We start from the raw sequence: 17,104 nt of genomic DNA on the forward strand, positions 1-17,104 counted from the left end.
ACCTACTGAAATGAATTCACAGCTTCAGTGTATTTTCCTTATTAGAAGAGAGGAGCAGAACACCGTCATCATAAAAACTTCTGATAAAACTGACTTTCAAATACCTGTCATAACAAGCTATCCTTTATCTCGCTGCTGTTCACAGGGAAAAGACATCTGGGATTAACTGCCTTTGTCTCCGGATTATGCTAAAGTATTTCCGACTGCCTCTGTAAATGTATCTTCTGCTCACACACACCGTAACAAAGAGGTGGAAGAGCTCCCTGTGCTGGGATGGAGCCACGCACCCTTTCCTTCCTCAGGGCGAAAGCTCCTTACGCCACTGAGTCCATTTGGACTTTGGGCTTTTGGGATCACTGGGGCCTCGGGCTTCCAAAGGCCTGGTCAGCTCTGTGCTCTATGGCCCCTTATCAGTGCCATTACCTCAAGGAGGAGATTTAAAGCTACAGAACCTGTAGCACATTCAGGCCCCATTTCATCACGGACAAACTGAAATGCTTCCACACCGCGGCCGCAGTCTGTCAGCATCACTGCGCAGAGCTCATTCAAAAACGGAGGAATTGGATTTCCCCCCATCATGGCTTTGAAAGGGACTCTGCAGAAGTGCCTCTTTTCCTCCTTCTGCAGGAATTCACCCGTTGTTCCTCATAGCCAGGCACTGCACACAGTCCCGTCACATGCAGCTTCTCCACCTTCAACTTTCACGCGGAGGTGTCGGAGAACAGAATTTAGGTCAGCGTAACCAGCAACGTGCCCGTAAAATAATGACCGCTGCAAGTGGGAAGTCTTCCGAGCTCGCCAGAGATCCCGTTTGGAGGCCAGATGGGTAATTACGGAAGACTCCCCCGAAACAAGCCACAGACGCAGCCTGCCCAGCTCAACCGCTTAGGAACAGCCGAATTTCCGTGTCTTGAACCTGATGGTAAAAATTGGCCTCAGCTGCAGGCGCCGGGTGAAGCCAAACTGCACCCGCCGACCCATTCTCCCGCCTCTACCCACGCCCGGCCTTCCCTCGCCCAAGGGGCCGCGGCTTGGGCGCTCCCCGCCCCATTCAGCAAACCCCGCCGAGCAGCTCGGCCGGAGACGACCCTGGAGGGGGACACGGGGTAAGCAACGCCCGTGCGAAGGGCTGGAGTCCCGCGCCCGCGGTGAAGCCTCGGCCTTAGGGCCGCGGGTGGGGAAGGCACGACCCCTCGGCCGGGCGGGAAGGCCGGACCCGCGGCAGGAGGCCGCACACCCGCCCGGGGGGAACCCCGGGCCGGGAGCGCCGTTCCCCGGCCGGGCGGCACCCGCGGGCGGACCGCCGAGGGCAGGCCGCCCTCCGGCGGCGGCTTCCGGTTCGCGTCGCGGAAGGGCTGTCCGTCATTGGGCGCTCTGGCGGAAAGCCCGCCTCTCCCCCGGCGGCGCCTCGGGCGCATGCGCACGCTCCCGGCACTTCCGGCGGTGGCCATGGTGACGGCGGTAGCCAGGTAGGGCCCGGCGGCCCACCCCCGCCGCTCTCCCCCTGCCCTCCGCCCCGTTCCGGCGGGGAGGCGGCCCCTTGCTGCCGGCGACCCCCTCAGGGCCCCGCTCAGCAGCGCGCCGGGGCTGCCGGCACCCCGCCGTGACCGCCGCTGGCCGCGGGGCCTGCCCACCTCCGCCCGCACGCCGGTGATCTCCCCAGGGGGACCCACGGGGGTGGCGGGTGTGGTCCTCCGAGTGCTGAAAGTCTGGCAAATGTGAGAGGTTGGGTCAAAGTGCCCCCGGTCTGTGAGCAGGGAAACCCTGGGCTCTCAAGTACGTAGTTAGGCCGCACCTCGAATACTGTGTTCAGTTTTGGGCCCCTCACTACAAGAAGGACATTGAGGTGCTGGAGCGTGTCCAGAGAAGGGCAACGAGGCTGGTGAGGGGTCTGGAGAACAAGTCTGATGAGGAGCGGCTGAGGGAACTGGGGTTGTTTAGCCTGGAGAAGAGGAGGCTGAGGGGAGACCTCATCGCTGTCTACAACTCCCTGAAAGGAGGTTGTAGCGAGGTGGGGTCGGTCTCTTCTCCCAAGGAACAAGCGATAGGACGAGAGGAAATGGCCTCAAGTTGCACCAGGGGAGGTTTAGATTGGACGTGAGGAAAAATGTCTTTATTGAAGGAGTGGTGAAACATTGGAACAGGCTGCCCAGGGAAGTGGTGGAGTCCCCATCCCTGGAAGTATTTAAAAGACGTGTAGATGAGGCGCTCAGGGACATGGTTTAGTGGGCATGGTGGTGTTGGGTCGACGGTTGGACTCGATGATCTTAGAGGTCTTTTCCAACCTTAATGATTCTATGATTCTAGTTCATCACTGTTACAGCTATTAAATACATATTTATATATAAATCAGGGTGGGGAGAGACATTAAGCCAACTCTCATTTTCGCACTGTGTTTTAGGTGGTTCTTGATTTGGTAAATGTCTGCAAAACACTTTCTCTGGCATGGCAAATATTTTAATTTTCTAATCGTGCCACTTTGATTTACCTTTGTTTGTGTCCCAAACACCAACAGAGGATTTTCAAGTGGGAGGGTTGGAAATGAAGCTTGTAACTGAATAAAAGCGGCAGGGAGATTTGTGAGAAGATGATTTCTCAAGTCTAGTCTGCTCTTTGGGTGCTAGAAACATATTCCGCCCCTCCGGCCCCGTACCATGGGGCGAGGTGGTTGTTTTGCATAACAATCATGTAAAAACATAAGCAGGATGCCATTGAATGACTACTGAAACACAACGGATGGTTTTTCTAGGTGTTGCTTCAAGTAACGCTTGTGAGATGGTAGCTTGTTCAAATCGCACTAGAAAAACTTAATTCAAAATATCACAACTGATACTTACCCGCCCCTCAGCAAACCTCCAACACGTGTTCATTGTTGGCAGCGACTTACAATGAGCCCTACCAGCGCGTAGCACTGCTGTGGCACTCTTGGTAACGCCAGTTGCCATCATTTCTTTCGAGAATTCCAGCTGGGTTATTGTATTCCTTCTCCCGAACCCCTTCTCTGTTTTCTGTTTGAAACGGTTGTATTGTAGTGAGGAGCTCTGTCCAGTTCCTGCGTTCCTTCTGAAGAGTTTTACTGGTTTCTGATGACCTCAGTGTATTTTTTTACATTATTTTCTGCTTATAAAGTTTGGAATGAAAGCTGATTATGTAAGCATGTAAGCGCCCACTGGCATTTCAGTAATTCAGTTGTTTGAATTAATGTAATCGCTGTTTTCTCTCATTGGGTTTTGAATGAGTTTTTTGAAGTTTAACTGACCATTTATGGGGATCTTGCGCATCAGAGAAATTGTCGGCAAATTTCCCATTGGTGTGTATTAAATCACTGATTTAACAGACAACGCTATATGACTGGTTTTTGTCCGGCTTAGATGTCTGTAAGTTTGATTTCAGTTTCTTTCCAAAGCAGCTGGGTCAGTAAAACTGTTTAGCTGATATAAAATGCAAGTCATGCTCACTTTTCTCCCTGTCAAACATGGCTCATAAGGGATTTAGTGAATTTGGTCTGCTGGAGGGAATGCCTCCAGTAAATACCGGGTTTTGATGCAGAGTGTGATGAGAAACTCATCCGTCTCTTCAGTTGTGCTCAAAGTTCTCAAGAATCCTAAGGAAAGACAGAAAAAAGTCCTTTTTGTTTTAATTAGCATTAAAAAAAACCATATAAAATCAGTGTATGCCCCAAAACTAATTACAGTAATAGAGAATTGCAACTGATTCACAAGTTGCCTTTTTTTTTTTAATTGATCTTTATGGATGCTCTGGATTCAATACTAGAAATTATTTATTTAGTACTAGAAATAATCAGAGGGTCATCATAAGTTTTGAATTCACCTCTATCTTTTTAATCTGGGGGTTAAATTCCCCCCACATTTCAAAGGTCACAGACCGTATTCCTGAGGTTTGTTTTTAGAGGCAGTTCTTGGCTGTGCTAGCATTGGACAGAACGCATTTGCTTGGACTGCTGCCACTTCCAAATTTAAGTCAGGTCTGTCCTGTTAGAAGACCAGAGGGAGACACCATCTCACAGCGTCACTGGCAAGTGAGTTCTTTTCAAAGGTAGGATATTGTGCTTTCTTCAGACGAAAGTCGGTAGCTAATCAAGCTTAGAGCTGCTGTGCTTCTGGACAAGGGCTTCCTTAGAAAAAAATGACTTTTTTCCCTCCTTTTATCCCCCCACCTTTGAAATGACACCTTTTGATTTCTGAAAATAGCCTCCCAGTTGCTGCCATTTGTCATGTAAATGACAATGTGATTCTAGGTGGCTGAAGCTAAAGGAGAATAGGTGTTGTTTAGGGAAACTATCGTGGGTTTAGTTTCTTTTAGGACTTGATCTCATCTTTGCTGCCTTTAGTGCACTCTTGACCTTATTAACTAAGATCCTTGTTCCTTTGGAAGTTGTTGTCCTGGCTTTTACGGGATAACATCCAGTTTTTGTTTTAAGGGGAAAGTTTTTTTTTTTAACTGGATATATGTGATTTATGTTATGGTAAGCCTTTCAAAAAGTTTCCAATTACCCGTATTTGCTTACATTATTGGTGTTCTTATTTCTGCTCTCTGATAACCTGCAGGTTCCAATCCTGCCTTTTGGGATGGAGAACTGAGAATTACAGGACTTTATTTGAACTGATTGTGAGCAGTGGCTTCTCTCCTGCTGATAACCTGGTGTCATAAACATTATCTGTTAAGAATTAATGACAGGCTTTTTCAGCACGAATACCCAAATTTTTGAACAAAGGCGATAGTGGGGTCTCAGACCTTTGAGCAAGAGGTCTGAGGATATCCGGTTCATCTCGAATTAGGTGTGGAAACCCATGTGTTCCCCACCCTCCCCCATGTCTTTAATGTGACATGGCATTATCTGCCCTGGGATGTCTTTAGCTACTTCAAAGTGTTATCTATCTTAAGTTGGGTTTCATGCTTTTTATCTTCTCCCAGCCTTTGTCTTGCAACTTAGCATTTTTGTTGATGGGAATCAAGTCTTTTTTATCTGTGATGTATCTCATTCTCCTTCAGATTGCAGCAGTTTTTTTCCTCTGGCTTTTGCAGCAAATAACCCTAATACTGAACAGAACATAACTTCTCCTTCAGGTTCCAGCAATTCTTTCCTTTGGTCTTTCCGTCAAATAACCCTGAAAACTGAACAGATCGTAACTGCCACCCTGTTGTGTCAGTAGCCTGGCACTGGGCTCCATAAGATGGATATTGTTGAACGTACTGCAGTGTGGCTCTAAACTTGACCTGATTTCCATGTTCTCTTGTTCCACTGATACTTATTTTTCAATGATTTTTTCCAGCATGTTCAATATGACAAGCTAAAATAAGGACTCATGGGTTTGTGATATAAGCTAGTCTATGAAATCAAAGCAAAACTTGTTGCTGTAGGTCTAAAGTGCTACAGAAATTCTTTCTTCTTTCCAAAATGATTTAGTTCAGCTGGGTTGTCCTCTTTCTCAAGTCTGACTGAACAGAGATTTTCTTTGTTCTGGGGCTCATTTTAAGGGGCCATTTGAGTACCTTCCTTGAAAGAAGGTACTGCAACTGTAGGCCCTAATAAAAAAGGATCTACACCTCTGATCGGCTAGTCCTTCTCTCTCTTGCTCCCCTCCTTCATCCAGTCTTTCTCTTCTCCATCCTGTATTTCCCCTCCCCATATATCAGAGGGGGTGACCTGTTGATTCAAACTCTATCCTGGAAGCTGCAGAAGTGGGTTGTTGCTGCTGACTGGGTTCATGGCTTGCTGCAGCCTTAGGGCAGAGACTGGGTAATTTGCCCAGTTCCTGTATATAACTGGGGGGGGGGGGGCAGGGAGAGAGAGAGAGAAAAATAATAAAAGGCTAGGAAAGATTTTTCAAATTAAAAAGGATTAAAGGCAGACCTTCTTTGTTTAGAAAGTAGATGAATAAGTGATATGATTAAGGGATAAGTTAAGCAGGCATAACTGGTTCATACTGATGAGCAATGGATGCTACCTCACCGAAACACAGTTAGCTTTCAGTTGGTAAGATGGGGGCTCGTTTTCCACCAGCCCCTGTGGCAGAGTTCAGTCCTTGCAAACTCAACCTTTATTTTTGCCAAAGAATGTGAAAGAACTTTGCTGTAATCAAACATGGGACTCCCCTCCCATCCCCTAGTGTGGTTTAGTTAGAAAAGGTGTCAGAAAAGCCCCGTCTTCCCAGTTACCTTTTCATCTGCTTTACCCAGTCATCTGCATTTTACTGAAGTCAGAAGCAAAGCTGGTCAGGGCCAGATTTTTAAAATGCCTCAGCTTCAACATGGGTTCGTAAAGGAAGTGCCACTCCACCTGTCAGCTCCCACTTTGGAAATAACAAAAGGTCCTAAATGGGAGCTGAAGATTTTTGATACCAAAATGTCCTATAAGCCACGCTGCTCAATGTCAGCACAGCACCTGTTGTCCCTGCCCACATCATGTCTTCTGAGTCTTAGGAGACCTTTGAGAGCAAAAAAAAAAAAGGGACAACATAAAGAGGGCAGCTGCTTTTAATGACTAGCTGAACATGAACCAGTAAGGAGAACCTCCTGCTTATCCAGCCTAAAGGCGGCCAGTGGCCTTGTGTCTAAACAGCTCTTTCCCGGGAATTATTTTAGGGGCGATACGCACTCTTATGTTAAATCAGCTCTACCAGTCTTCTGCTGTAAGTCAGTACAAAATACACACTCTTTATGTGCACTCAGCACAAAGAGGTGGAAGAACAAGACGCTGGTGTGAGCAGCTGGGTGCTGTGCTCATGCACTGCTTTGCAACGGAATGAGTTTAATCCTCCTTTCGGGTTTCTGGTTTCCCACTTTGGGCATACTCCCTATGCCCGGGGGAGCTTGTGGCCTGGGTGTCTAGCTGTGTTATGCACAGTATTTTATTGTGTTCTAGCTATACCTCCAGAAATACTTATTTTATACAGTTCACTCACTACTGGTTCAGCAAGCTAGTCTGTTCACTGACCAGCTACTTGAGGAATTCTGTCCAAGCCCCTGATGGAAATCAGAAAGAGCCTGGCATTTTCCACATTAGCTCTGTCCCACGACATGTAGAGCCTCTGTCATCCCTTCAGCTCCATACGAGCTCAGTCCTACTTAACGACACTGAATTCTGGCTTAGCATTATTAGTTACCTCCTGTTTCTGCTACTCATGCTGTCCTTTTGTTTGAAGTAGCCTATGGGTTGCGTGCCCAGACCTTTCCAGTATCTTCCTGGTAAAGGCCGATCTTGCAGGTCAAACTGCGAGTTCAAACTCTACCTGCACAACAGGGAAGATATGCTAATATTTCATTTTGACTTTATGTGCACCCCAAAAGTTGTATAGATTCCAGGAAGGGGTTGTAACTGACTTTACTGTGACATCAAGCATAAAAGCTTGGGGTTATATACAGTGGGAAAATTAGTGACCTTTTTTACAGCAGAAGTATCACTTACTCTTTGGCCATGTAGTAAGCTGTAACATAAACGACTCCCTTGAAGGCAACGGCTTAGCAAGGAGATTAGAGCTATGCATTGGTATCAGAATCCAATTCCAGGATGAGCTAGGTCTCGTAGATACCTTTAGCTTGGGTTTCATTCACAGGTTTAATTTCAGTATATTAGAACACAAGTTCATACTGTTAAACTGCACAATTAATGTTGGTATAAAAGTAAAGAGCATGAATGTAGGCGTTAGCCTACTGGATTGGACATGTGGTTCATTTAAATCAGGTAACTTGTCTCTGCTAACGGGTGGTGAAAGGCACTGGAGATGGAAGCACAGATTTCAGTGCATGAAGGAAATAACGTGCTGAGAGAAAACTTGCTCTGCATCTCCAGAAGATAGACTGGCTTATATCCATCTGGGATAATACACAGTAACTGGTCTCTGGCACGTAGATACTGTGGTACTGGCTGTTCTAGAGAAATCTAAGAGGTTTTTTTACAATCAGAAGAATGCAGACATATCCCAGCTCTGAGGAGCTTCCACTCTAAATACACTTTGTATAAGAGAATGAATCTAGAGCAAAATGGAAAAGCATGTGAGAACAGCAACTCGGAACCCAAGTTTGTTAGATGACAGCTGACAAGATCCAACACCAAGTGTCCTGCTGGGATGTTCAGATTAGCATTTAAATGCTTAAAATTGGGTACTGATGTAAACTTTTGAAAGTCTAAATGAAGGGATGAGGAAATCTGTCGAAGGTACCTCTGCATGGGATTTGGTTTATTGGTGGCCTAAGGCAGGGTTAAGAAAAAGGATTTCCCTAGTTTTCAAGCCTCTGCTAATTTTCTTGATGGTGAAATGGTCTGTTTCCTTTCATCTTGTGGCTCTAGGAAGACCGTTCAGAAAGGAAAACTCATGGATCTCACAAACACAGTCATCATCCCACTGCTTTTTGGCAGCTTGGGGATCTTCGCCCTTTTCCGGCTATTGCAGTGGATGCGGATGCGAGCTTACCTCCAGGAAGCAGTGGTTGTGATCACAGGGGCTACCTCTGGCCTGGGAAAAGGTAGGTACCGAAAGAAGGGCCCCAAAGGCAGGACAAGCAGAGGGTTGTGGAAGGGATACCTATTGGAATAAAGCAGTAATGAGCAGAAAGTTCCTATTGCTCTGAATTTTGAGAGACATAGCTTGCACAGCCATAGCAGTTGTAACTATAGCCAGCGCAAATTTTGATGGAAAAAAGTCTCAAAATTTGTTGACGAAAATTTTAGTCGTGCTGTATAAACTGGAGCTCATCAAAGCAAGGAACAAGTTATGCTGTTCTTGTGCTGTCAGGGGTCTTTTCTCTAAATCCTGAAAAAGCCAGGAAGTCAAATTGTTTCTCCAAAACTTCCCAGAACTGGTGTTCTGCATTCAAGTTTGTTTTATTTCCAGATACCCTGCTATAGTTTCTACTCCTTCTCCCTGCCCTCTCCCCCAAGTTAGGGTACCTTTTCTCTCGTGGTACAAATCCGTCCATTCTAAATTCAAACTCTTGGCAATATTAACACCAGTGAGTATTTTTTTCTAAATAAAAACACAGGTGGTTTGTTTTTTTTTTCCAGATAAAATTTATTCTTTGTTTGAGTGGATAGGTTCTCTAATTCTGCTTTCTATACTTGCTTTAAAAGCTTCTTGAAGAGAAGATAAGGTGCTCTCTGCTATCAAGGCCTTTCATTAGGACGAGTACATTTATAGAACAAATAGAGCTTAAACTGATGCTGTCTTTGCATCTGAGTTTGTCCTTAAGGATAGGGGCGTTCAGTAACTGAATGGCCAAAGGAGACGAAATGGTCCTCTCTGCCTGTCAGAACCGAAGAGCTGGGAGTGGTAAAAGAATTTGTATTTCACATCAAGAAGAGAGAGAACTATTATCTCAGGAGAGACCTTCCAGCTGTGATAGGCTGGGCAGATGAAGCACTGTGTGTTGTTGGGTGTACAGATTTCCACCATTATACAGTGAAGTTTCCCCCCTTACTGATTCATTGGCAAGATCTTATACTATTCCCCTCACTCCCAGTTATTAATATACTAGACCACCTCTAATTACTGTGTGTTCTTAAACACCCTTCGTTACCACTCACTAATCTCTTCAACAAATAAGCAATTTGTCTCACTGGATCACGGAGGGGTGGCGTAGAAGAACATGCGATTGCCTCAGCAGCTGGTAGCACTGAAACAGCATGGCATCCATTCTTCAGCCTTTTCCTGATGAAGAGGATCACCTTGACGAAGCCATTCGCTCCAAGGCTTCCAAAACCTTTGGAGGTGTTCACTAAAACTGAAACTCCTAAGACCAGGCCCCACTGCAAGGTAACCGTAGTCCCTCTTAAGAAGGGCACGTAGTCAAAAGTTGCTAAGCCACTACCCATTGTATTTGAGAAGTCGTGGCAGTCCGGTGAAGTTCCCACTGACTGGAAAGGGGGAAACATAACTCCCATTTTTAAAAAGGGAAAAAAGGAAGACCCGGGGAACTACAGGCCAGTCAGTCTCACCTCTGTGCCTGGGAAGATCATGGAACAGATCCTCCTGGAAACTATGCCAAGGCACATGGAGGACAGGGAGGTGATTCGAGACAGCCAGCATCGCTTCACCAAGGGCAGGTCCTGCCTGACTAACCTAGTGGCCTTCTATGATGGAGTGACTACATCAGTGGACACGGGAAGGGCTACAGATGTCGTCTGTCTGGACCTCTGTAAGGCCTTTGACACGGTCCCCCACAACATCCTTCTCTCTAAACTGGAGAGCTATGGATTTGATGGGTGGACTGTCCGGTGGGTGAGGAATTGGTTAGATGGTCGCATCCGGAGGGTTGTGGTCAACGGCTTAATGTCCAGATGGAGATCGGTGACGAGTGGCATCCCGCAGGGGTCTGTACTGGGACCGGTACTGTTTAATATCTTCATCAATGACATAGACAGTGGGATCGAGTGCATCCTCAGCAAGTTTGCAGATGACACCAAGCTGAGTGGTGCGGTCAACACACCAGAGGGACGGGATGCCATCCAGAGGGACCTGGACAAGCTCGAGAAGTGGGCCTGTGTGAACCTCATGAGGTTTAACAAGGCCAAGTGCAAGGTCCTGCACCTGGGTTGGGGCAACCCCTGGTATCAATACAGGCTGGGGGATGAAGGGATTGAGAGCAGCCCTGCTGAGAAGGACTTGGGGGTACTGGTGGATGAAAAGCTGGACATGAGCCGGCAATGTGCGCTCGCGGCCCAGAAGGCCAACCGTATCCTGGGCTACATCAAAAGCAGCGTGGCCAGCAGGTCGAGGGAGGGGATTCTGCCCCTCTGCTCTGCTCTGGTGAGACCCCACCTGCAGCACTGCGTCCAGCTCTGGAGCCCTCAGCATAAGAAAGACACGGACCTGTTGGAGCAGGTCCAGAAGAGGGCCACGAAAATGATCAGGAGGATGGAACACCTCTCCTGTGAAGAAAGGCTGAGAGAGTTGGGGTTGTTCAGCCTAGAGAAGAGAAGGCTTCGGGGAGACCTTATTGCAGCTGATCAGTACTTCAAGGGGGCTTATAAAAAAGATGGCGGCAAACTTTTCAGCAGGGCCTGTTGTGACAGGACAAGGGGGAATGGCTTTAAACTAAAGGGGGGTAGATTTAGACCAGATAGAAGGAAGAAATGTTTTACGCTGAGGGTGGTGAAGCACTGGCCCAGGTTGCCCAGAGAGGTGGTGGATGCCCCGTCCCTGGAAACATTCCAGGTCAGGTTGGACGGGGCTCTGAGCAACCTGCTCTAGTTGAAGCTGTCCCTGCCCACGGCAGGGGGGTTGGACTAGATGGCCTTTAGAGGTCCCTTCCAACCCAAACTAGTCTATGACTCTATGAAAAATTAAGAGGCACAGGTAAATTCGACCAGCTGATGGGGGAGGATGCATAAACAGCACAATAACTGCATAACCAGCACAGTAACTGAACACTCCAGCTGCCTCACCGCTGTTGCACGCCTGTGAAAGTCACAGGAAAATGGCATCTTGCTGTGACTTCACTGTAAATCAGCCTATCACTCAGGAGTAATAAAGCCACCTTAGATCCTCGCCAGCTAAAAGAAGTTTCAGCCTATCACCAGGTATGATGTGGATCTGCTGCTTGTCTCTGGCATTCAAACATCTACTTTTCTCTCTCCCTTGCTTCCTCCAAAGAATGTGCAAAAGCCTTCCACGCAGCTGGCTCCAAGCTGGTGCTCTGTGGCAGAGACAGTGAGAAACTCAAAGACGTGGTGCAGGAGCTTTCTACCATGACCAATCACCGAAGGAACGTAAGTGTGGGAGAAGGAGAGGCTGCTTGTCTTGTGCGGCTGGGATTTCTGTTCGTGTTGTTACAGAAGTTACAGAATTGCTCGTGGGTTTTTCCATTGAGCAATAGGAAAAATGCAACTCTGTGGTTAGGGATAGATATTGCTATAGGAGTACACTGAGCTGACATGTCATATCTTGTAAAAACCCTACAAAAAAAAGCCATCTGAAAGACTCCTTGCCTTGTAATGGAAGTGAAAGCATGCGAGTGTGGAGCGCCCAGACCCCTTGCATATGTGTATCTGGAAAAGTGACTTTCCTTCTGTTGGCTTTTTTTTTTGATGTCTAGTTCAGCTGACAGTGGCTAAGAAAGGTATTGCTGGCTTCTGTAGAAGACACATGGGTTAAGTTTTTTACTTTTTCAGATGCATTTTTTTTAATAAGACAACAGTAAACTTTAGTACTTGAGGAGGATCTCACTTGCCCCTTTCCTAGGCTCTGGTATAAGGAACAGGCTACAGGAGCAGAGCACAACCTGCTTCTGTCACGTACTCCTACCAAATGGAACTGCTGCGCTCTAATTGCACAAGGTTTGGCTGATACTGCTTCTGTGCTTCCAGAGCTGGGAAATCCCATCATGAGCATAAACATACAGCACATTCAGCGCAGCCTGAACTGGGTTTTTTGCTAACTTTTGTTTATTCACAGACACACATACCTCACACTGTGGTATTTGACCTCTCGGACACTAAAACTGTCCTAAATGCTGCTGAAGAGATCCTGAAGTACTTGGGTCACGTGGACATACTGATCAACAATGCAGGCATCAGTTTCCGAGGCACAATTGTGGACACAGGACTGGATGTGGATAAGAAAGTGATGGAAACAAATTATTTTGGTCCTATAGCCCTCACCAAAGGTACCCATGATGCGGATTACAGGGGGACAAGGGATTTGGCTGATACCTTCTGCAGGCCAACACAACTAAGCACAGCTTAACTTCTGTTTGTAATTGTATTTGGTACAGTACAGTATAAGAGGGGAGGAAGGTTTTGTTTTATGGGCAGGCCTAAAGGACATGCTTGGGAAGTACCTGATTAGAGATACTGTCTTTTTTAAAAGACCTCCCGACTCTTGTCCGGCAGGAACTTATGAAGAGAGATACGGTTAGCCTGCCTGCGCTGATAAAACCCTAGAGAATGCAGTATGGGTTCTAGGTGAAGCTGTAGCTTTCCTAGGAAGCTGCTTTGGTTACACAGAAAGTTCAGCCTGGAGGGTGTCAGCTGCAGGAAATGGAAAGATGTAGTGGTGGCAGAAAAGAGCAAGTCCTGCTGACCATGCCTGTGGGAGATCATAGCAACTATAACAGCCTTTGTGCAGCCTCGCTGGCACAAGGAGCCTCCTCATAGGTGAACATCCCAGCCAGACTGCAGCTTCAGTTAGAGGCATCCTAGGCACTATCCCCTGCCCAACCCCTACACTGAACAAGGATCTTGTAGTTCACTTAGGCATCTTTGAATGCTCTGAAAGCATTGATTCTTGACAGCAGTAATGGCAGGACTGTTATTCTGAATGGGTCTTTTCTGTCTTTTGCTAGCACTTCTCCCCTCCATGATCAAGAGGAGACAAGGCCACATTGTGGCCATCAGCAGTGTTCAAGGCAAAATAAGCATTCCTTTCAGATCCGCATGTAAGTACCTCCACAGAAGATGGGGAAGACATATTTGGGGCACCAGACTGAATGAATACTTGGCTATTGCTTCCACATTTAGCTCTCTGTAGAGCTGGCTGCATGCAGGGAAGGCAGAGCTGTGCATCATTCTTAGTGTGGTCACAAATCACTGACAGCTGTTGAGGAAGGCACTCTCAAACACAAAATCTTAGCTCTGTCCTGAAGTTGTTAAGGGATGGGGAAGGAGAATGTGTTTTCAGTGTCTTGAAAACAGCTTAATATTCCTATCTTAACACTTGAGAGTCCCTATAAACTTTCTGATTAATTGCATTTTATCCTTGCTGTTTGCCTGGTTAATCTCCTCGAAGAAAGTAGGAACCTTTTGTTTTAAGAAGTTATGAAGTGCCATAGTACAACCAATGCCAAAATAAAAGCCTAAAGAGTTATCTTGATCCAGCAAACTCTTCATGCTAAATCAGTTATGACAAGAAATAATATTGGTGAGATTACTGGAAAAAGCCTTATAAAAGATGGAGGAACTAAAAGGAGAGTGTTTGGCATACAAGCATGTGTAAATCACTGAAAATAAACATAAAAATGGGAAAGTACAGTGGTGATGGCATAAGAGCGATAGGGCATGATGCTGAGCGAAGGAGAGCCTGGAACGTCTGGGCCAGATGGCCCAGATGGTCTTGCAGATGATCTGGGTACGACTGCACCAAGAAGTGTGTTCTGAAGAGCTTCCAGGGCACTTGCACGGTGATCAGAGCCGCGTGGGCCTGGCAGCATGGAGCTCAGCTCTTGCCTAGGTCCTCAGACAGGGTCTGCAGCCTGCGCTAAGCTCTGTGCTGCTGGTGTCAACCCTGCAGCCACGTTGAGGTGATGGCAGTCACGGTGGTAGTGACCAAGTATACATGGAAAGGGAGCGAGCAAAAGGAATCGCTCAGCCATTTAACAGGGGGAAATCCTGCCCTAGGCCACAATTCTCTGCTCCTGTCTGCTTGTGTGATCAGGTTTTGACTTGTGTGCAGCCAAGCTCTGAACCTGCTCTGCAAGTCCATAATGCTCAGCGCACGTATGCTGGCAGGGTGCTTGGCAGCGAATGTCAGCTCTGCCCTCCTGTACTGGCATCGCATTCCCCCAGCCTCAGCCTGTCTTATCAAATGCTTCCCAAGCCAGGCTTCATGTCTCCTTTATCGCGAGTGGGAGGCAGCTTGGGTTCACTCCGTAGTGCTTTGGCACGGCTGTGATATTAAGCTCAGGATCCTAGCCAGTTTCCAACTTGGGTATTTACATTTTGCGTTCCTAAATTGCCTCACTCCCACTACCTGTTGCTGCCATTCACTAAAAAAAAAACCCCCAGACCTAGGAGTCGGAGAGCAGCTGCTGGGTTCTTGCTGAGAAGTGGCTCTATTGCAGTGAAAAACCCATGCAGGGGAGTGAATCGTCCTTCAGCCCTGCTCCTTCTCCTTAGTGCATAGTCCTTTTCCTGTTTTTCAGATGCTGCCTCTAAGCATGCTACCCAGGCCTTCTTTGATTGTCTACGAGCAGAGGTAGAGCAGTATGACATTGATGTGACGGTTGTAAGCCCCGGATACATTCAGACAAACCTCTCTCTCAATGCTGTAACAGCAGATGGATCTCGCTATGGAGGTGAGATACGATTTTGTGCCCTATATCTAAAGCATCTCCACCTCACTGAGTTACTCCAAAGTGTGCTTGCAACATACGGCCTCCGGTGGGGACACAGGTTAGCCCTGAAGTATCAAAAGACAACTTTGGATGCAGGGTAGGAACAGTAACCCCCAAAATTTAGCCTTCCTAGACAGCAACTACTGACTTCTAGCCCAACCCTGAATTATACCTGCCTGTGCTCCCATACACAACTGGTGTAAAAACCAAAACCATACAAGCAGCCATGTACAGCTGGAACAGAGCATTCCTAGGAAAGGTACTTAAGTGTGGGCTTACCTGCTGGCGCTGGTGCTTACTCGGCTTTCCTTTGGCAGTTATGGACAAGAACACCGCCGAAGGACAGACAGCCGCAGAGGTCGCTCAGGTTGTTCTCAATGCGGTGGGACAGAAGAAGAAGGAAGTACTTGTAGCTGGCCTAACACCTTCCCTGGCTGTCTACCTGCGAAATCTCTTCCCCAGGCTCTTCTTCACCTTAATGGCAACTAGAGCAAAAAAGGAGAGAAAAGCAAAGGACTCTTAGAGCTCAGGTCATTGGAGCAGTAACTGTAGGGAGAGGCTAACCCCCTGCAGTTTGGCTGGGACATCGGTGGAGGTGCTCCCGCAGGAAAAACCTTTCTCAAAATGCTGCAGTGTACCGTTGCATGGAGGGTGGGAAGCAGTTTCCCCCACATCAGGGCAGAGCCACTTGCTGGAAGGCAGCACCTAGACCTCACCTGAAGCAGGGTGCTTGGACAAAGGGGGAGAGCTGAGGCTGCAGGGGAGGCCCATGTGCTGGAAAGACAGCACCTTACCTCACCTCACTCCAGGCATGCTCAGCTTTCCTGGCCTGCTACAAATAAAACCCACCTGTTTTGCCTTCACACGAGCAGATTTTAGCTTTCCCCACCCCGTGGCCCCTGTGAGATACAGTCCTCAGCTGGGAGCTCTCGTGATCAGTGTCTCCTTCCCACTCCTTCCAGTCTGATCTACAACATGTTGCTTGAAGTGGGAAACTTCACAGAGCCTCTGCTTGTTAATATGCCAACTCATCTGATAGGTTAAGCTAAAGTCAAGTCCAGTGCCACTTTTAGAGAAGTAACTGATGTAAAATTTAAGTTTTATTTGGCAATATTTTCTGTCTGAATCATGCCTTACTGATGTACAGGGACATTTAACTCTGCGCTACCTGACAGTACAGTATTAACCCCAGCACAAGTTAATGCAGGGGAAGCACTGAACAGATAGAAAGCAGCACAGCGAGGTATGCTGTTGCGTGTAAATACTGTGCAGCTGATAGCAGCACACCTGGTTCACCTGCAGGCCTAGAGCGCAGAGTAGGTGCGATTCTGTAGATGCCAGGTGTGCTGTCTCCTGGCAAGCAGAGGAGAATCTGTGTGCGTAGGGTGGACGGTACAGGAGACAGACCCTTAGTTCTCATCTGTTTTAAAGCAATCACGGATGCTAATTAGCATCACATCCAGTGGGGGAATGATGCCCGCCTGTTCACGTATCACAGGCTTCAGGGAGTCTGACAGCCTGAGGGAGTGCCATATTCTTTGACCCCTTCTCCTCAAGTGAGGGATACCAGCACCACTAGGAAAAAGGAGTGGCTGCACAGAGATAGTTCAGGAAGGACAGAAATAATCTTTTTTAACTTAGAATTGAAGTAAAGCCTTCTAGTTGGAACCAAGGTCCAGACCCCTGCTGCCGCCTCCATGCACTTACCAGCATTTCCCATGTGTACTGCCTTGTATGTCCTGCCTGTGAGTGCACATCTGATGACAAATAAATTACATTGCTATGAAATTAATCCTTTGTGCTACTTCAGCTCCTCACAGCAGGTAACATTAGAGGAAGGGAAAGCGGGAGAGGTTTGTCTTTCTTTTCTCTTCTTATGTTCCTGCAAGGTGCTATTGTACCAGTGGTAGTTGCAGAATAATATACCTCATCCCAGCCCTCTTTACATCATCTGCTGGCTTACAGTAGGCATAGTGTGATCCACACAGAGGATTAGTCACACTAAAACTCTAATACAGGTGTGCAGGCTCAGCAG

General features: G+C 47.3%; 1 protein-coding gene across 3 annotated transcripts; it reads left to right on the forward strand.

The window, feature by feature from the left end:
• Window positions 1–1,439: 1,439 nt before the first annotated feature.
• On the forward strand, window positions 1,440–16,861 carry DHRS7B (dehydrogenase/reductase 7B). 3 transcript variants are annotated; one of them, XM_076350986.1, is made up of 7 exons: window positions 1,440–1,469; window positions 8,312–8,487; window positions 11,613–11,728; window positions 12,414–12,624; window positions 13,303–13,395; window positions 14,878–15,030; window positions 15,387–16,861. In XM_076350986.1, exons 1-7 carry the CDS (start codon window positions 1,450–1,452, stop codon window positions 15,590–15,592), a joined length of 975 nt encoding a protein of 324 aa, XP_076207101.1. In that variant the 5' UTR covers window positions 1,440–1,449; the 3' UTR covers window positions 15,593–16,861. The 3 variants fall into 3 exon arrangements, with proteins under 3 accessions (XP_076207101.1, XP_076207102.1, XP_076207103.1); XM_076350987.1 differs by lacking the exon at window positions 1,440–1,469 and adding an exon at window positions 3,990–4,056; XM_076350988.1 differs by lacking the exon at window positions 1,440–1,469 and adding an exon at window positions 3,990–4,039.
• Window positions 16,862–17,104: the final 243 nt, after the last annotated feature.

Source organism: Aptenodytes patagonicus, chromosome 13 (assembly GCF_965638725.1).
Source record: "Aptenodytes patagonicus chromosome 13, bAptPat1.pri.cur, whole genome shotgun sequence".
Classification (NCBI taxonomy): domain Eukaryota; kingdom Metazoa; phylum Chordata; class Aves; order Sphenisciformes; family Spheniscidae; genus Aptenodytes; species Aptenodytes patagonicus.

What these genes read in the sequence shown, in the direction of transcription:
- DHRS7B (XM_076350986.1), top strand. Translation starts at nt 1,450, where the DNA reads ATGGTGACGGCGGTAGCCAG. An exon ending in ATGGTGACGGCGGTAGCCAG is followed by an intron (nt 1,470 to 8,311) that starts GTAGGGCCCGGC and finishes TTGTGGCTCTAG; the next exon opens with GAAGACCGTTCAGAAAGGAA. An exon ending in TACCTCTGGCCTGGGAAAAG is followed by an intron (nt 8,488 to 11,612) that starts GTAGGTACCGAA and finishes CTTCCTCCAAAG; the next exon opens with AATGTGCAAAAGCCTTCCAC.